This window comes from Vidua macroura, chromosome 6 (genome assembly GCF_024509145.1).
Source record: "Vidua macroura isolate BioBank_ID:100142 chromosome 6, ASM2450914v1, whole genome shotgun sequence".
NCBI classification, from domain to species: domain Eukaryota; kingdom Metazoa; phylum Chordata; class Aves; order Passeriformes; family Viduidae; genus Vidua; species Vidua macroura.
In genome coordinates this window covers 21,937,291-21,956,912 of record NC_071576.1, presented here as the reverse complement: position 1 = coordinate 21,956,912, position 19,622 = coordinate 21,937,291, and the positions used below count along the sequence as shown (strand labels likewise).

The window sequence follows — 19,622 nt, the reverse complement described above, 5'->3', positions numbered from 1 at the left end:
GAGGGCCAGGGCGGCCGGGCGGGTGGCGGCGGGCGGGGCGGCGGGACGCGCCGGCCCCCCCGGCCCCCGGCGGGGCTCCCGCTGCCGCGGCGGCATCCGCGGGCACCCGCCGCGCGCTGCTCCGCGCCGGGCGCGGCGCATCCTGGGCGCGGAGTGCGGGCGGGGCGCGGGGCACGCCGGGGGATGCAGTCCCGGCCGTGGGGTGCCGGCGGCCGCCGAGCCCTGAGCGGAGGCCGGGACGGCGATGAGCGCCGCCGTCGCCAAGGTACGCGGCGCTGGCTCCGCGCTCTCCCCGCGGGGCGGGAGGGAGCGGGGGGCGATGGCGGCGCCACAGCCGGTGGGAGCGGGGCTTGGGGCGGCGGCTCTCCGCCTTCGGCCTGCGCGGGCCTCGCTCCGTTCGGCCTTGTCGCCGGCTGTGGCTTCTGGTGGCCCGGGACCCCGGGAAGGCCGGGACGGCGGGTCCCGGGAGGACCGCGCCCCCGCTGCCCCGGCCTGCAGCCGGGTCTCTGTCGCAGTGGAAATAAAATGCTTTAGTGTGCTAATGCTTTTAGCGGTGCTGCTTACTTACCATATTTCATTTGCGTGCACTTTTCACACCAAGTCCTGCTGAAGAGATACTGAGAATTTAGGAGCAAAACTATTCTTTCTGCTTTACATTTGAACCCAGCAGAGTACAAGCTGTGCCTTTCAGGCACGGAGGTGTCCCCTACGCCAGCCCCCAAGCAGCAGTGTATGTGTGCAGGCTGCTGGGCTTGATGGTCTCAGGAAAGGTGAGAGATTTGGCCTTTCCAAGTGCATCCCGTGTGTCAGCTGGCAAGAGGTGGTATCTGGAGTAGACCGTACTACTTTGAAGAAGATGGAAAACCTAAGAGGTCAACATACAAAATTTGGGGTGTTTCTTAAATCTTTTACAAGAGAGAAGTGCATTTGCCAAATTTTTACTCTGGACTGGTATATAAGCCCAAACTTTCCTCACTGATTGCTAGAAATGAAAACAGAACCAAACCAGAACTCTCAGTGGACATCAAGCAAATCCTGTCCTCCTGCTATCATCCCACCTCCAACCAGCCTAAACTGCAGGTTTTGGTGATTTTATCCCACAGGGTTGTAAATGCAGGAAATTCTTTCCTGAGACTTCCCTCAACCATGCTCAGCATTTCCTCTGAGGAAGACACAGTGTCACTCTGGGATCTGTCCACTGACGACAAAGCATTTCTGCTGTCTCTACTCTTAACTTAGCTGATTATTTTTGCCTGTGATCTGCCCTGCTGCTAGGAGCAAAACAGCATGAACTCAAGAGATCACTCCATGCCCCAGCCTCTGGAGACAGTTCCCACCTGAATAATGGGTTGGTTTCCATGTTCTTTTTGGTGAAATCCCCCAGGGCCTTGAAATTGTAGAGCAAGGCAATTAGCATGACACAGTTTATTCCAAATGATAGCATAGGCTGTAAAACCAAAAAAGAACTGCAGAAAGGATCAGGAGAAATGTCTCTGCTGGCTGAGAGGCCAGAGTCCAAAATGGATGTAGTGAAGGACATGAATTTCTGAGCCAAAAAATCATTAGCAAGATCCTCAGGAAAAGCAAGTAAAATTAGTATCTCATGACTGCTCTATTTTCTCTTTTGAAGCCATAGTTTCTATTTCTAATGCCCTGATCCCAGAAGAATTTAAGAAAATCAGCAAATACTTTGTCCACTAAAGTGTTACCAGTACTTTCCATCTCTTTCCTCCTCACTTATAAATCTGAGTAATTTAGTCAAAGACATACCTCATTTGAAGTTATTTGAGCCAATCTAAATTGTAAGAGAAGCATGAAGTTTACAAAGAGGACTGGAGCACAGAGATCATCAGTGCCTCTGGTTTTCTGTTGACAGACTATAATTGAGCATATCCCTGCTTTCTTTTGTCTTGCTACCAAGTCTCTGGAAAAATTTTTATGCATTTTGGGAGGGTAGAGACTCAGAGAGATCCATGGCATGCCATGGGATCTGTGTAAGCAAGGAGAGACATGATTACAGGTTTATTTAGAGACATACATGGGTACCAATTTCCTGTGTGGAAAGAAAAGACTGACCAAAAAAGTGCAATCTTTTATTTTACACTAAGTTGGTCTGAGTGCAGAGTAGCAGCTTCTCCCATATCTGCAATGTAGAAAATCCCCTCTACTGGCCAATACTGGTGGGAGGGGAGCTACAGGAGCACACTATGGAATCTCCCTGCAAAGGCAGCCCATTCCCAGAGCTAGCAGTCATTCCCTAGTGAAACAGAAATTCTGCATGCAGCTTTCGTTTTCTTTTGTTTGTTCTCCAGGGTTAGATTTCTGCATTGGCAACTGGTGACAGCCTGGGAGGTTGTCCAGACACCTTATTTGTTTCTGGATGAAAAGCTATGGAAATAAGAATGGTTCCCAAATGTGCTTCCAAGCTTAAATCTGTTTAATGGTTTTGATCTCAGGGCTGGGAGAGGGTGACTGCAATGACTCAGGATTGAATCTGACTGGCTGGTTTTTGTGTCCTGGGCACAGACAGGGGGGCAAAGTCCTTTCCTCATTGGTTATAGGAGAGAAACTTTTCCCCATTCCAGCTGAGTTAAAAGGGAAAACACTGAGGTTGCTTTTATTTCGTGGAGACAACTGCAGACACCATGGCAGCTGAAAAGGTGAGAGTTTGGACAGGGTGGAAGCATCTGGGAAGGCTGCCTTAGTGTTATAGTTCAGGTAGAGATGAATTGTCTGTCTTTGTGGCTTTCATCTCAAACAGCAGAAGCTCTTCTTGTTTGGAAAGAAATCTGGCTTTTCCCTGCATGGCTGGAAAAGCTATTTCATACCATGCAAATACCCAGGTGCTTGGCACAATCAGTACAGAAATTGTTTCAGAAATCTAAGATGGGATAGAAGTTAGCAATATTGGATAGGTACAAAGAGGGAAGCTTTATAGGGAATAGTTTCAAGGTCATTTGTACATTGTTGGAAACATAAGGTGCAACTGGATAATGAGAAGGCTATTATGAGAGACAGTGATGCTACCTGTATGCCCAAATCAGGAACAGTTACTTTCAGAAAGGACCCCTCTCTCCTCCAAACATTGCTCTCCCCTGTCTTAGAGTTCCTGAAATGCCTTCTGCTCATGCATCCTTTTCCTTACATTCAATACTCTGGTGCTCCCAGCATATAACCCTTTTGTCTTTCTCTTCTCAGCCAATACTTTACAGCTATTTCCGAAGTTCCTGTTCTTGGAGAGTGCGAATCGGTGAGATGCAGTTTTCATGTCTCTTTTTTTGTCTCAGTATTGCAGTATCCTCCCCTTCACTAACCCAGTTAATCAATCACTTATTAACAGAGAGGTCAGCAAACATGAGCCTGGAACAGTGAGAAATCTCCCCATGGGGAGGGAGGGGAAGACTGCAGCTTACCTGGAGCAGGTGGAATAGAGGGGAAAAGATAAGAGGGCTTCATGATACTACCTCAGACTCTGGCTTGCCCAGGTCATGAGAGCTAAGCAGGGCTGGGAATGGTCCCTACTTGTACTGAGACAGAAAAGTTTTAAAGGTGAGCACATGGTCCCCTGCCCTCTAAAAGCCGAAGCAGGAAGGGCTGTACTGCAAAGAGTTACAAAGCTTATTTTGAAAAATGCAGAGGTTTTGCCAGGACTGATCTTTAGTACTTTGGTCCTTCATTTGCCAGAGCACTGTCTTCTCAGTGGACTCAGGCCACCCTCCTTGAGGGATAGGGTCTTTTTTCAAATGTAGATGCTAACATTTTCCTGAAGCCATTACCAATGAAACTGGTCCCAGTGTAGCTGTCTGAAGCTGTACACTCTGCTCTCCCTAGCACTGGCTCTGAAAGGAATTTCCTATGACCTGGTCCCAGTGAACCTCATTAAGGATGGAGGACAGCAGGTAAGGATAAAAATACCACTCCTCTCTCCAGGGTACTGAACTTGGGGATCATTAGGAGACTTGAGATTAGCACTAGAAAGTTCACAGGCAAAGTTACTGAATTCCTCACCACTTCTTTGTAATTAATAGTTGCTTTCAGCCACTATTCCCTGGCATGTGAGACAGGAAGAGAATATGAGTGCAGGAGACTAGAGGCTTTTTCCTCTCTCAAACATTTGTGACTGAATCCATAAGGCTGAAGATCTTTTCCTTACCATGATAAAACTGAATGTATCTGGAGCACAGAGAAGCTGCTCCACACTTTAAACAGACTCAACTTCATTCCATTAGCAACAGAAAATGCATGGAGGCAGGGATAGGGGTGTCCAAAAGATGCTGAATTATATTGCAGGGGGCTGCAAAGGGCCTGTAAAAGGAAGAGGTGGGTTGCCAAAAGAGATCTTCACTGAGGCCTTACTTGGGGGTCCATAGGAGGGAGTTGTACACCTCATAGTACCACTGGCTCAATGGGCGGGTATGGGCTAAGGCAGAGTTGCACAACTGGGACAGTAATGGTGGCACTGATGCAGTACCACTGGGCATTGCAGTGGTGCTTTATCAAGAGATAAGGCATTCTGGGCCAGATGCAGTGATCCCTGAGCCCCAGTGAGAGCTTGCTGTAGGCTAATAGTACAGCATAATTTACTCCAAAGATTAGTATTAAGGTAGAGAGAAAAAAGAGGAAGGGAAAAAAAATTGGTAAATGGGCTCTGGGAGAAGAAAACAAGAAAGAAGAATTTCTTATTGCTGTAGAGTAATCTCAGGTTTGTTTCCACAGTTTTCTGCTGAATTCAAGGCACTGAATCCAATGCAGCAAGTCCCAGCCTTGAAAATTGATGGCATCACCCTTTCTCAGTCAGTGAGTTATCAGCCCTGTTAACATTTCACTCCAGCCTGCTGCCCAAGATCTGGACGGGATGGCTTTGTCCCATCTTTTCCCCCAGAGCTCTCACCTATACATTGGAAAAGAGGTGGCATTTATGATCCCACTTGGGAACAGAAATAGCACATATTCCCTGATGGGAAACCACTGTCAAGGATTTCAGTTCAATTCTGCTTTGGTTCATAACTCGACCTTTCACTAAGCAGTTTGTAGTCTGACTTCGATGGCTATTCCACAGTTTGCCTGAAATTACAGCTGGACCAAATAACAAGGTCACAGGCAGATGTCAGAGGGGTTATTCTGTTCTTTGAGTTGGTAACAAACTGCATTCAAAAGCTGTTATATTCTCTTGGATCAGCTCCCCTTTCCCAGGTGTCCAAGGTGTGAAGTCTTCCTTGGCTCTCCAATAACCTCCCATTATCTCTTTGTTCATTACAGCTAGCTATAATTAATTACCTAGAAGAGACACATCCTAACCCCAGGCTCCTGCCCCAAGATCCAAAGAAGAGAGCTCAAGTCAGAATGATCGCTGATCACATTGTCTCTGGCATTCAGCCACTTCAGGTACTGCCTTGTCAGACCCATGCAAAGGAGAAAATCAGAAAGGATTTCTGTCCCTGAAATTCTCAGTCTCCTTAAATTGTTGCCAGCCAGTCGCGTGGCAGAACTTCAGATTGGTGTGCTAGCAGATAAAATCTGCTTAACTTCTGTCTGATCTAGATACCAATGGCACCAATACAGTATTTCCAATGCAGCAAATCCTATAGCATCCCAGGGTTCTTTCCAGAAAGAGCTGAATCCATATGGTTTTACTGCTGAGTTTAGGACATTTTAGGAAGAAGAGAATTGAGCAGCTGAAAGGGAAGAGGCAAAGGGATACTCTGGAAACTGTTACAGAAGGGTAGTGCCAAGAGAAAGATACAGCAGGGTGCCTGATTCAGTGCAGGTGAGGTCAGGGCTGACCCAGCCAAGTGAACTCAGGCCAAGGGTTCAGCCTTGGCAACTCCTCATCTCCCCTGTCCTGCACTGGATGACACAGTGGGTGAGATCCAGCTAGCAGTAGTTATCTAACCTAGAGATTGCTTTGTCTTCACAGAACCTGAGTGTCCTGAAACAAATGGGGGAGAAAAAAATGGAATGGGCTCAGAACTGTATCACATCTGGCTTTCAAGGTACATACCACATCCAAAATGATCAATAATTTGGCTGACCTTACAAAATGCTGCACCACTAGCATTCTACTTGCCTTTTTCAAATAGAACCACATATTCCTAGGCTGGTGTGCTGGGAGTCTTGCCTTGCTGGCAGTGTTCTTCTTGCCCAGAGTCTCTTGTCCAGGACTGGTAGCTCCCCAGGATCTCAGAGGAAAGATATGCACAGAACACTTCCACTGCTGCACATGGAAGAGGGGAAGCCTGGTGCCATCCTGCACACTTACAGCAGTTGATTCATTCTGAAGCACCAGGGCTCACAGCACTTCTATAGTTCTACAGCTAGCTAGCTAGCTAGATACATATGCTTTTGTAGTTGGACACCTAATAGCAAACTCCCACAGAGTCTAGCAAGTAGCAGAGCATTTCTTTGCCTTTTTGAGAGAAATAATGGGCTTTTGGTTCTCTCAAAATCCTTTCCCCATGTGCTGCAATGACAGACACAAACTGACTGAACATTTGCATTTTTCCCCTCCCAGTCACATGTTTCTACATTATCCTCATAGTATTTCAAGTGCATTGTCTAAAGCAGCTGAAAGCACCCTGGGTACAAAAAAGATGAAGGAGCCTAAAGACTCCCATAATTATAGTAAGATTTATGTTCCTTCTAGTTTCTGTCCCAAAATGCTTCTTTTTCATACTCTGCTCAGGGTTAAGATGCCCTTGTACATAATTCTCAGTCTAGAAAGTGTTTGGTGTCCCTTTCAATTGACTTTCCAATGCCTCATTCCAGTGTACCACCTCTCTTGACAGCACTGGAGCAGATTCTGCAGCACACTGCTGGACGCTACTGTGTGGGGGATGAAGTAAGTATCAGAGAGAGCCCTGTGTGCTATTGCAGAACTGAAAACCAAATATAGGAAAGAAAATTAGTTGAAGAAATAAGAACGCAAGCTCATCCAGTGCCTAGAATTACATGCAGTGCCTTCACCATAACAAAAAGCAGCTGCATGGATCCTACTTAGGCCATTACTGACTGACAGAGAGTTATGGAGATGTTTACTTGTCCCTACCTATAACCTGCTGATGGCCAGATTCTGCAGCTGTATCTAGGATCTGGCTGGTACTAGAGGATGTGGAAAAAGATGATATATCATTTCATCTTTATGGGGTTTGGATCTCAACATGTCCTGTCATAGGGGCAAAGCTTTGCTCAAGAAACATGGGTTCAGTTTTTAGCTCTGTTCTATGGAACCTTTAACCAACTTGTATTTTTCTGCTCTGATCATCCAGTTTTAACATGGACAGATTTCACAGAGCTCACATAAAAGCTGTTCTGACCCTTTGAAAAGAGGCAGTTCAGGCCTTTTCCATTTATTAGTTCTGCTGCCGGGCAAAAGATCTTTCCTATAAAAGCCTTAGAAAAAAAGGAAGGCTCCTGCATTATTCTGGGATGCAGAAGATTGTCTAGTAGCAGCCTTATGGAGCCCTACTTATAAGGCTACAAGATCTAATGGTGGAGAATAATGTGCGCTCTGAGAGGCACCCAGGGCTTTGTGACCTGGGGAACAGGGTGAGGGCAGCTGCCTCTGTCTGTGCAGATAGGCAGCCAGCAGCACTGTTGTTAAGTCTTCCTTTCAGATTGCAAGTCTCTGAGCCCGTGTACAGAGGCCCTATCACATATCAAGTCTTGACATTGGCAGGACCAGCTTGATACTGCTGCAGTGCAAACAAGCAAAATTTATTTAACTTTTTCCAGCCATGCAAACACCCCTCTCCCTCCACCACCTCCCTCTGCAGCTTGCCAGCAGACGTGTTTGCTTAGAGGCAGTTGCCATAGAAGCACAGTGTCCTTAAGGTCATAATGATCAGCTGGTAAATATAAAGCTCCCTAAAAGCTTATGGCTTCTACTAGTAACTGCAACGAAGTTCTTTTTCTTGTACTGTTGCTGTAGTATTAATGCTGAATTAAATAATTACATCATCATGACAACTCCTCTGTACTGGCTGATAAAATAGTTTCTGTCCTGGTCTCAAAGCCTGCCACCACTGGGAAGTGTGAGGGGACAGGCTCTGAGTTATTCTAACCCCTTTTCTCTGCTATATTTGCAGGTTTCCATGGCTGATCTGTGTTTAGTGCCTCAAGTTGCCAATGCTGAAAGGTAATTAAGGCTAAGTTTGAGATATTTAACACACCTACTTATGCTGGGCTGTCAGAGCTTACCTTCTGCTCCTTGTGCCTGTTAGAAAGTATCCCTTCCTGCCTGCCCTATCCACTTATGTTTCTTCTCTCCACAAATTTTCCTACTTCATAAATACTGTCTCTTTTGGAAGTAATGAATTGTGGTCTCCTCTTAGAGGCCCCTGGGGAAACCTGATCTATGACTTTAGAAAAGCTGAGGTTGCCCACACTCCATGTTCTCTGTCCCTATTTGTTTTATTCTTACACTGCACACAGGAGGAAAAGATTAATCAGACTTTATTTAAAGCCTTAAACCCATACAAGTAGTGGCTGCATGATTCCCAGGAAAAGTAGTATCTTCTTACCTTGTGCTGCACATTATGTAAAAATCTGGTGAAAATCACACAATCACAGAATCATTGGGGTTGGAAGGGAATTCTGGAGGTCACCCAGTCCAATTTCCCTGCTAGAGAAAGTGGCACAGGATTGCATCCAGCTGGGTTTTGAGTATCTCTAGAGAAGGAGACTTTACAACCTCTCCAGGCACTGATTAATCTCTCAAGCATTTGTTTGTAAACCTACAAGGATGAACCTTTTCTGTTAGTGTAAATGCCTGGGAGATTCTCTCACACTAGGCAGGCCTATCACACTGCTCTCTATACTTCTGCTCCCTGCTGCACTGGCTCTCCAACTCACAGTACTTCACAAATTCTTTTCCGTTTACAGATTCAACGTGGACATGGGTCCATATCCCACAATAACCAGAATAAATAAAGCTCTCTTGGAGTTAGAGGCCTTCAAAATAAGCCACCCCTCCCGGCAGCCAGATACTCCTGCAGAGCTGCGAGCTTGAAGCCTTTCTACTCATCAAATCTAGAAAGCTGCCATGATAAAGAAGACAACATCTACAGTTTGAGTAGGACTTCAGTGCCAGTAGGAAACCCCAGAACTATTGTTTCCCTTTCACCTGGGTGGGAAGGACAGAGGACCTGGAAATAGTGTGGATGACTTACAGGATGCCTGTGTTGGAATACCTGCAGCTACTAGTATTTTCTATGCAGTCTATCTCCATGAAGCAGATTAAAGCAGAAGTATCCATAATGATCAGAAGTTCCCTCTGTATGGCTTTGGGTTGGGGAATGTGGCCACAAACAACTGTGAGGCATTGAGCCAATTCTATATTCCCCATAGGGCTACTTCTTTCTACCATCTACAGAAAGAGCATCAGGGAATCAGTGTACACAGTGTACTTATCCTTGGAGCTGCCTCAGAGCCACAGCACAGTCATCAGTTCCATGGATATAAACAATAAATCTAGTCTCTGATGAAAGACAGCTTAACCATTGTTGGGGTCTTGAAAGAGCCAAGTTGACAACTCTGTCACCCCTTCCAATAACAAGAGCGGTCACGTGGAATTTATAAAAGGTGTGCCTAGAGCAAAGCATAGACATAGACAGCAAGGCACAACCAGCTCTCTCCCCTACAATGAAAATTATGTTCTCTTCTTTTTCCCATCCTCAGATACTCCTCTAGGTGTTTTCCTAGCCTTCAGCTGCAGACTGTTGCCCAAGGAAATCCCACCCCAGATTCCCTCCAAACCAGAATAATGCCTGTACTTTTACTGTAAAATAGCACCAGTAAATACCATTCCACTCATCCCAAATGAAACCAAACACCTAAGTCACCTACGAAGCTGAACGCAGCCTGGGAATTCCAGCTAAAAACCTGTAGGGCAAGAAAGGAACCCATAACTTTGTGTCTGTGTTCTTGTGCAGAGTCAGCTCAGATCCCACTGAATGTTTTGGCACCTGAGCCCAGATATTGTATATCAGGTATCCTAGGACAATACCCATGGCAACTTGAGACTTTACAAACCCACAATCTCTTGTACCAAGGTGCCATTCACCTACATACAGATACCTGGACTGCCATGTTGCTTTGATTAATTTATTGCCATACATATCTGTATTTAGGCTGGTGAAGAGCCTTGCTGTTTAGGCTCATTCTGAGAATCATGCATTATCCTAGGTCCAGCTGGATCTTGAGTGTGCTGTTATAAAAGGTCCCAGCACAGTTGGAGCCCCCAAAGACCAACACCGTGTGCAGCTTCTGCTCCTCTTTGTTCTCCTTGTCCATATCCATCAAGTAGGCAGGAGTCAGGTCAAGCAATGTGTGGCCAGCTCGGGGAACAGAGCAGAGGTCGTGGTTGATCACTGTGCTCCACGAAAGAGTATCTGAGGTGGAAAGGGGATATCAATACTGATAAGCCCATTCCTAGTGCAAGGGATGAGACAAATGGACTAGACTAGATGTTCAGAAACACCTCTGCAGCCTCAGAGTCACCTTCAGCTATCAAAACAGGGAGGAGACTCACTCACCTAGGTGGAAGACAAAGGCATCATGCAGGGCTCCTCTGGCATTGCAGCCTCCACTGATCAGAACCTTCTGGTCCGACACAGCCAGAGCTGCATGAAAGCTGTGACCAAAGCAAAGTCAAAAGGTGACTACAACAAAACTGGGATGGCCTCAGTCACTGATGGGCAGGGATTGGCAGACTTGATCAGGAGGTTGGGGGCTTAAGCTGCAGGAAGAAAGCTGACTTCTGCTTCTCTCTGCCCTGACTTGCAGAATAACCCTAAAAGAGATGTTTGCCTCTGCAGGTCAGGCCTGAAGAGCAACTCATTATCTCAGAAGGAGCTATCAAAACTCCTATGCTTTGCTCTGTGGGGTGAGATAGCAGGCTAGCTGGGCTCTGCATTCATTTAGATCATGGTTCTAGGGAGCAATTCTGTCCCTTTAGGAAGAACATAGTCCTGGTACAGGAGTTTCTTCCCCTGTGTGGCACAGTATCTCTCCAGGCACTGTGAAGACCAAACAGCAGGCCATACGGTTTACAAGTACACAGCAGAAAACTTACCCTAGCCTGAAAGACAGAGGAGTCTTCCAGGGAGACTAAGGAATATTCCCCCACACCATACAGGCACCAACAAGGACAGCACAGGAACTCCTGGCACCACAGCAGAGAGAAGATCCACTGTATTTTGACTAATGGAACAGAGATATGCAGCTGGGTCTGATCACAAGCACTGTTTAAACCTGGCTTCAAAGAGAAATGACACAAGAAGATAGCTCCTGGGTCTGCAATAGACACTTACCAACGTGCAGAAGGCTGTCCTGCCAGGAGTGGGACTGATGTGTACTCCATGAAACCTGACAGACAGAGAAAAGGCAGGTGAAATGTCCAAAAACCTCAGCCTCATAACTAGACAAAAACTTAGATACTCTGCCACATCAACAATGCCTCTGCCTTCTGTATTACCCAAGTTCTTCCAAAAAAGCCATTGTTTTTTCTACATCCCCTCCCTTATTGCCCCAGCAAGGGTTTTTTTTTAACCCGTAGTTTTAAATCTCCATTGCCTAGTCAGGAGTTTGTATAATGCTATTGCTATTTTCCCAATGAGCACACCCCACTCCCAGGTCCCTGTCTTGGAACAGATGTTCCCAAGGCAGACAGATGGCACACACTTACTTACCCAGATCCAGAATGTGCATGTCACTGAGGTAGACAGAAGTCCTCTGACCCCCAAAAATGAGCAGCTTGTTTTTCAATAGAGTAGCTGAATGCCTGGGCAGAGAGCAAGCACATGAATAAAACATCTTCAGCAAGTTCTCAAAACTTCCATTTTAGCCTTAACCCCTCCTACTGGGCTGCCATAGCTTCAGTCTACACCTGGGACAAAATCCCATCAGGATTCACAATAGAAGGTACTGAGAATTCCACTGCTCTAAACACAGCCTGATCTTAAGGAGTACATGGTAGAGAACAATCACCTAATATTTAAGAAATGACAGGTGTGGGAGGGAAGGTAAGCAGAGGTTTCCTGCACTATTTTGGATAGCTGGAATTAGAGCACTCTCACCCAAGCCTAGGCAGAGGCTTCTCCCCTTCTGAAATGGGCTGATACCAAATTTCATGCTCTGGATTGAAGACATAGAGCACATTGCTGCAGGGTGCAACTGCCAGCGATGTCTTTCTGGGGAAAGTTCCTCCAAAAACAAAGAGCTCCTTGTGGTAAATAGTTGCACTGTGGTAGGTGAGCACTGGTATCCTCCCTTTAGCCTAGAAAAATTTCAATATATATTTGTTACAAGAAGTGCATTATTTGTTGCATGACCCATAGGAAAGGGGCCCACATCATGCAGTGAGTTTGACAAGTCTAAATTTTCACTTTATTGGCTCCCCAGCCAGATCTTTGCTGCACAGGCAGACAGTACATTCTTTGCATGCTCTACAGCACCAGAATGCTCTGATAAGAAAAAGAAATCAGCCTCCCACACCTTCCTCAGAAGATGTCAGGGAACAGAAAGATCTCATCCAGGCTTACTCTGTAAAAGCCATTTTGTGCTTTACCAGGAAAGAGACAGATAGTCCCATGCTGACAAGGGCTCAGAATTCTGCTGTACTCAGGGCAGTTCCTGATTTGAGAAGACCAGCTCTTCACCTCAGCATCTAGTGCTATTCTCAATGGCACCATATAAAATGAGAGGCCATTTCCCTTCACTGCTTGTACAGTACCTCCCACCATTGAGCTTGGTCAGGCACAGCCCTCTGCAGCAATCATTTTTTCCCATTGCTTCACTCATTGTAGGCACAGCTCCAGGTTTCTGTTCAGCATGTGGCTTTTCAACACAGCCTCTTAATACCTGTCAAACCCCACTTTGCATCTCAGACAAACAACTGCACTAACAGTGGACCAAGACTACTGGACTAAAGACACGTGCCCATGGACTGCCACATTCAGGCAGAACCTGCCACTCCTCCTGCACTTTTGTCTTGCAAGAGATGCAGTACTCACAGCCACAAGGAGCCATTTCCAGGTGACTGTGTCCAGAATGTAGATGCTGCTGTAGTCTTTGTCCTCCCTTATGCCCCCAAAGATGTAGATACGCTTGGTGTCAGGGTCGTAGGTAGCTGTGTGACCATGTAAGCACGATGGCATGGCATTTTGTAGCTGGAAACCCACTGGAAGCCATAAATCACTGTCTGTGGGAGCAACAGCAGACATATGGTATGGGAATGCAAAAATGCTCTTGATTGCTCCAGATTTAAAGAACACACCATAAAATCTTTACTCAAAACCTTGTTCCCTTTGTCTCCTCCTCTCCTTTGATTCAGGACTAGAGGGAACTCATACAGAATTGTTTCTGTAAAGAATGATGGGGAATAGCAAGGTGAAAGAGAAGACCAGTGAGGTGCAGAAAGACACAAGGCACTGGAATTGTATCTCATACTTCCCCATCAGTCACCACACACTGCAAACTGCACTGTTGCATTTACCCCTTACAATGCCAACTCTTTCCAGAACTTATACCTTATCTCCTAGAGTGCTCTCAAGTATCATCCCAGAGCTTCATAAGGCACTCTATGCTGTCAGCTCAGCCTGCTGACATGCCAGATGTGATGCCTTTGCTGTCCCCTCCATATGCACAGATGCCCAAGTACTCCCTCCAATCTGCATGAGCTACCCTCGAGTCCCACTGTCCCCATTGCTTTTCACAATCCTAAAGTCTCTACCAATTTCCAGCTTCCAGAGAGCATCCCTGCAGGACTGTTGATTGACACCTTCTCCACCAATGAGAACAGCTGTCCCCAGGTCACTGAGGCACATGGCATGGCACCACCGAGGGCTGGGACTGCCTGGGGAGGGAAGAGCACAGGCCTATGACCAGTCAGACAAGACACCCTCAGCTCCCTTCCCTGCTGGGGAGAACAAGGCACCTGAATGCTCAGAGGGGGAAATGGTAAAGCAAGGCACCCTGCCCTCTGCAGGGGAAAAAGACATACCTCCCTAAGGAATATTTTCAGTTGGCTTGGGGGAATAACTGCTGTACTTAGACCTCAGGAGCAAGGAGTAGCTGGATGTAGGATGCATTCAGGCTGCCACTTCAGACAGGCTTGGATGTCCCCCATTTACTACCCCATCTCCAGAAGTGGATATCCCAATTGTGCTACTCCTTGTGAGGGAGGGCTACCCAGGGACAGCTTGTCAGTGCCTAAGAACAATCAGAAGCCTGGAGCTGCTTCCAGAGGTATTCCTTGTACTGCTCTGTTCCTCCTCCCTTCCCCTCCTAGGCCCCTGCAGCTGGTTGAGCAAGCTAAAAAAATACTTTTAAATCGAAGTCTATTTCATATCTTACCTTTTTTCCTCAAAGAGCTATGTACCCAGAGGTGTGCCTGAGATTCAGAGGGGCTAAAGAAACATATTTGAGAGCCTGACAGTACTGGAAGCACTGATGGCAATTGCATGAAGAGGAACAGCATATACAAATGACCTACTTGTAATTCTTGATCACTGCGGAGATACAAGATGAAGCATGAGAGGCTTCTGATGTTGAAAGGAAGGAATATCATCACTGAGTGACTGATAAGACAAACCAGGGTCTAGGAACCAAATCCTCACCTTGCAACTCCTTCACTGCCAGATCTGCAGAGGGAACACAGAGATGGTCCCATAAAGCAGCCAGCAGACATATTGTGGAAAGTGCTCAGCTCCACTGTGTCAGAGCCCTTTGACCTTCCTTCCTCCAACCTCCAGCACAAAGCTACCTCACTGCAACAAACAAGGTGCAAGACCAAGAATCATGAACTAAGTCTCTTCAGAAGAAATGCAGAAAATAGGTAAGAGCAGGGCACACTTCCTCTGACTGCCAAATACTGTCACCATTGCATTTTAGCCCTCTGATAGAAGTTCATTTCCCCCCTTCTCACGCTGCCTGCAGCAGAAGAAGCTTTATGATGAAGCGACATTTGCCTTTATGACAAGCAAGGCAAGTCCTTGAATTTCCCCATAAGAAATTACAATAAGTAACTTCTTATGGGGACCACTAAGTTATTGCCAAACTTTTACATATAAATTTGGTCACACTCTGGAGCTGACTTGGAATTCCCACTCCAGAAGCCTAAAGTTTTGTTGCCAAAGCCCTTGGCAGTTACTTTCTCACTACTCAAAAGCCAGTACAATTATACTATATATATATATTTTTTCCTTTTTGTATTCTCTATACTGTAATAATAACCAAGTGGTATAGACCAAGTGGTATGCTGTTAGCAGGGGTACAAACAGACTAATGCAAAGGTTACAGAACGTCACCAGGTAACTTTCTTGTGTGTCAATTTACTCTTTTGTAAAACAAAGTTAACAATATTTGCCTTAATTTATAAAACACTTTTACTTGTATGAAGAGATAGGCATTATATCACGGAAAAAGTGGTGGCACTAAGATGATATATCCCATGTTCTATTTCTGGCCTTTTCCCAGCAGGCAAAAATTCATCTAGCAGCTGATCCAGGAATAAAGAGCATTTTCAGTATTTCAAAGCCAAACATACAAGCCCATCATGCCTTGGCGGTACACGGAGAAATGGAATGGGAAGGTGCAGCCCAGCAGCATTGACAGATCATTCAGACAAGATCTGTAAAATAAAGTTGGAAGCTACCAGAGTTACCTTCTTCATCAAGATCTCTCTCAGATGCTGTTGGTTCAAATAAAACTTTTCTGGGCTTTTTGGAGTGGACTCTTGGTGGTTCTTGGTCAGGACTCTTCCTCCAGGCCTCATTGGATTCCACCTTTCCAGCTGGTGACTTCAGGGCACAGGGTACCACCACGGTCCTCAGTGGTGGCCGGACATCCTTCTTCACAGCTCTGGATGCTCTGGCAGCCACCTCTGAGCTCTGACTCTTAACCTGTGACATGAGTCCCAGCCAAATCAGCCCCGAAGAAAGATACCTGAGGCTACTATGAATTGCATCTTACTGAGCCAGAGATGTGGTAGCTGTTTTTAGGCTCATCTTCCCATTGAGTTTTAAGGGCCAACATGCCATCAGTATCAGCTGCCAAACAGATGCTGAGCAATGCAGCTATCTGCTGCTGTGTGCTGTAGTTGGCTTTCAGACTGCTGGCTGCTGGGCACAGCTAAAACATGGAGGGCAAAAAGGCTATCTGTACTAGGAATGAAGGGGCTGGTTGACCATCCCACCAAGGACTACTACACTCAACATTTATAAAGGCGTTTCAATGGAGAATATATCTTTCTTCAGCACAAGAGAAACTTTGGCTCCAGAACTGGCTTAGCCATATCTCCACTGAAAAAAATGGCAGCAAATGTTTCAGCTAGACATCAACTGAATGATTACTGGTGAGGGAGAAGATACTAAGAAAAAAGTGAACTAACAAGAAGGTGACTTCAAAATACACATACCCCAGTAGGGTCCTCCAGGTCCAGGTCCTGGCCAAGGGGCCTATCATCTGCTGGGAGCACTGGTGACTGGGTGGTCTCTGGTACAAGGAAGGGATGGACAGGTGTACTGCTGGAGACACCTCGGAGCAGCTGCAGCAGAAACAGCGACAGAAAAAAAGGCCCTAAGTGTGTTAGCCTCCATCCACACAAAGGATGAGCAAAAACATGTCTTGCAAGGGACAGATTCCCTACAGTGGAATAACCTGCCTTTTATGTCCCACACCAACAAAACAAGCAAGGAAAAGGATAGCCAGGCACTGCAAGATGCTAAATCCAGTGGCGTCAGCTCAAGGTGAAACAACTATGTAAGTACCTAAGTAACTATGTAAGTACCAAAGACTCAAGAGAGAGTGGGACTGGAAGTGAACAGCTGTCAGCTGCCTGTCTCCTGCAACACACAAGGTGTTCTGGAAAAAACTGTGTTCAGAGGATAGGCCTGGAGCATCACAGAGGTTTCAGGCTCAGCACAGACATGCATTAACAGATCCATGTTTGTCAGCTCTACCTTGGAGTAGCAGAGAAGGAAGAGGAGGTTCTGGGGCTGAGAAGAACATTTGGGAGCCGGGACAGGAAGAGAGGAGTGTCAATCCTTTTACCTGTCCATTGACAGTCAGAACAAGCCTCACAGGGTTGCCTTTGTCCATCTCTTTCAACGAGGCCATGAAAATATCTGTTCTCCAGTCATCTTCCCACACCAGAGACCTGCACAAGGGACCATGGCTTTTCAGCCCACAAGTGACACTGACCAGGACAAAATTCCTGCTCCCATACTAGATGATAACAGCCCAAAGCCAAAAGAGATCCAATCCCGAAAGCAGCCAAAAGGAATCCTCACTAGAGAGAAACACCATGGTGGAGGACCAGCAGGCCTGAGTGGCTTTTGGGCAACAGCAGCAGAATCAGGCAGAACCAGAGATCAGAAAGCTTTTTAGGATGCCCCTCCTGTCACCCTGGCAGCTCCTGCTGTAACCTGCGGGTGGGCTCCAGCATGCCGACCCGCTGTGGCGCGACGCCTGGGGACACCAGCACATCCACTGCGATGCTCGTGTCTGGAGAGTAACAGCTCCAGTCTCCCAGCCCGAACACCACCAGCTGCTTTGGCAATGGCAGGGGCAGCCAAGCCTGGAAACCCCTCCGGTTGGACTGGCTGCAAAAGGGAGGGAAGAAAAATGAGAGATAGTAATCAAGGAGTAAAATAAAAGGTGAAAAAATATATGAAAACGCCTGAAAACACGGTTATGCTAGGGAAGTGTGAAAGGAGAGGGCTTATGTAGTTTAAAGATGAAACCACGCAAGGATGCAGGGAAGGAGATAACCGGTGGGAAGAGAGAGCCGCCAGGGGCTGGAGCAGCTCAGCCACGCGGGCAGCGGCATTTCCACAGAGGGCCAAGGCATGGCGTGCGGGTGCGCGGCCCGCGGGGGAACCCAGCCCCGACAAGGACCGGTCGCATCCGCGCAAGGCCGGGGCCGGGCCGGGCCGCACCTGCCGAGCCGCCGCGGCGGCTCCCGCAGAGCCCACAGCACGTAGAAGGCGGGGCCGCCCTGCCGGGCGCTGCCCGCGGGCCCCGGCCGGCCCCGGCGGCGGGCGCGCAGCATGGCGGTGAGCAGGCCGGGGCTGCCAGGGCCGCGTTAAAGCACCGCGCCGCAGCGGGGGCGGCCCCGGCATCCCCCGGCCCGGCCCCACAGCTGCGGGGGAGCCCGGCCGGGCCCGCCCTGCCCGTGGGGGGAACGCCCGGGGCGCGGCCATCCCCGTTAGCGGCGGGGCCGGAGGCAGCCCTGCCAAGCCGGGAGGAGGTCGGGCTGTAGGGCCGGCTGCTCAGGCCTTTCGAAGCTGGGACCAGCCTTGCCTCGTACCAAATCAGCCTCTATAGAATCACAGAATTAATTAGGTTGGAAAAGACCTCTGAGATCATCAAGAACAGCCAATGACCGAACTTCACCATGTCAATTAGACATGGACACTACACATCCAGTCTTTCCTTAAACAGCTCCAAGGATGGTGACTCCACCACATCCCCATGCGGTCCATTCCAGTATATAATCACTCTTTCTGCAAATAAATTCCTTCTAATGTCCAACCTAAACCTGCCCTTGCACAGCTTGAGACTATGTTCTCTTGTTCTGTCAGTGGCTATCTGGGAGAAGAGGCCAAATCCCACCTGCATACACCCTCCTTTCAGGTAGTCCTAGAGAGTGATAAGGTCTCCCTTGAGCCTCCTTTTCTCCAGCCTAAACAACCCCAGCTCCCTCAGCCACTCCTCAGAGAACTTGTGCTCCAGACATTCACGATTTCTAGAGCCCAAGCCACATGACCCTTTCCAGAGAGGGATAATTTGCTTGCTGATTCCTAAATGATGGTATTTGTATGCATTTCTTGTAGCCTTCATGAAAAAGAGCAGGTGTGAACCTTGCTTCTCTTAGTCTGCAGTCAGGGCTCCTATTGAAGGTAGGATGGTGGCAGAGTCTCCTTAAACAGTAATTACCTGTGTGGATGTGTGTGTTACTACAGTCTCCACTGGGTAACTGATACCACCTGTACAACGAGTAGCTCTGCTAAGCTTAAAGCTGCTGTTGATAATCAAACACTACTAAAAGCAGTGACAGGACTTCAGCAGCCAAAGTACAATATTCTGCCTATTCACCCGAAGCAGGGAAGAGCCACTTCCCTGGCAGAGGCAACAAAGCCTGCTGCGAGGCCTTCACAGAGCACCTCATGATCAGAGTGTTTCTGCTGCAGCCCATCCACAAAAGTTACAGAGGGGGAAGGGGAGTGGCAGAGTGGGGGTGGATGGGAAGAACTAATGTGAAATTTTGCATCACTTCCCTGTGTCCCCACTGTTTTCCTTATTTTCCTCTTGGCCTTATGCCTGAGCCAAGCACAAGGATGTATCATGAGTGCATCATAATAAAGTAGCTGTAGCACTGTTTCTCTGTAGTGGTCTTAAAACACAATGAAACATCTTGGCAGAATCATCTATCCTTTGGATCAGCTTGGTTTATGATTGCTCCTGCCCATCAATTAGTTTATAAAAGTGCTCCAAGGGACTAGAAGAGACAATTGAACCTCTGCAGCATTTGTCCTGCCAAACTTAAAATGAGATAGGTGAGAAAAGATGACTCCTGCTACAGGCATTATTCCTCATTATGACCAGCAAGTGCTTCTTTCAGG

General features: G+C 47.3%; 2 protein-coding genes across 3 annotated transcripts; one reads left to right on the top strand and one right to left on the bottom strand.

Annotated features, from left to right (window-relative positions):
• Window positions 1-157: 157 nt before the first annotated feature.
• GSTZ1 (glutathione S-transferase zeta 1) lies at window positions 158-9,258 on the top strand. Of its 2 annotated transcripts, none has more exons than XM_053980239.1 (9): window positions 158-265; window positions 3,199-3,250; window positions 3,832-3,899; window positions 4,717-4,797; window positions 5,260-5,385; window positions 5,918-5,993; window positions 6,786-6,838; window positions 8,085-8,134; window positions 8,881-9,258. In XM_053980239.1, exons 1-9 carry the CDS (start codon window positions 245-247, stop codon window positions 9,005-9,007), a joined length of 654 nt encoding a protein of 217 aa, XP_053836214.1. In that variant the 5' UTR covers window positions 158-244; the 3' UTR covers window positions 9,008-9,258. The 2 variants fall into 2 exon arrangements, with proteins under 2 accessions (XP_053836214.1, XP_053836216.1); XM_053980241.1 differs by lacking the exon at window positions 158-265 and adding an exon at window positions 2,551-2,660.
• An 874-nt stretch (window positions 9,259-10,132) lies between these two features.
• Window positions 10,133-18,049, bottom strand: LOC128808554 (rab9 effector protein with kelch motifs-like). Its single transcript, XM_053979772.1, has 13 exons — window positions 17,937-18,049; window positions 17,424-17,600; window positions 17,050-17,155; window positions 16,415-16,543; window positions 15,662-15,899; window positions 14,616-14,639; window positions 13,730-13,852; window positions 13,011-13,198; window positions 12,075-12,274; window positions 11,688-11,779; window positions 11,310-11,364; window positions 10,533-10,630; window positions 10,133-10,388 (listed from the first exon to the last, which is right to left on the bottom strand). The coding sequence occupies exons 1-13, from the start codon at window positions 18,047-18,049 to the stop codon at window positions 10,174-10,176; spliced, it is 1,758 nt and encodes a 585-aa protein (XP_053835747.1). The 3' UTR covers window positions 10,133-10,173.
• Window positions 18,050-19,622: the final 1,573 nt, after the last annotated feature.

Coding starts and splice junctions, on each gene's coding strand:
- GSTZ1 (XM_053980239.1), top strand. CDS start 245: ATGAGCGCCGCCGTCGCCAAG. Junction 266..3,198: donor TGAGCGCCGCCGTCGCCAAG/GTACGCGGCGCT, acceptor TTCTCTTCTCAG/CCAATACTTTACAGCTATTT. Junction 8,135..8,880: donor CAAGTTGCCAATGCTGAAAG/GTAATTAAGGCT, acceptor TTCCGTTTACAG/ATTCAACGTGGACATGGGTC.
- LOC128808554 (XM_053979772.1), bottom strand. CDS start 18,049: ATGCTGCGCGCCCGCCGCCGGGGCCGGCCGGGGCCCGCGGGCAGCGCC. Junction 15,900..16,414: donor ACCTGGAGGACCCTACTGGG/GTATGTGTATTT, acceptor CTCATGTCACAG/GTTAAGAGTCAGAGCTCAGA. Junction 13,199..13,729: donor TCTCTGGAAGCTGGAAATTG/GTAGAGACTTTA, acceptor TTGCTCCCACAG/ACAGTGATTTATGGCTTCCA.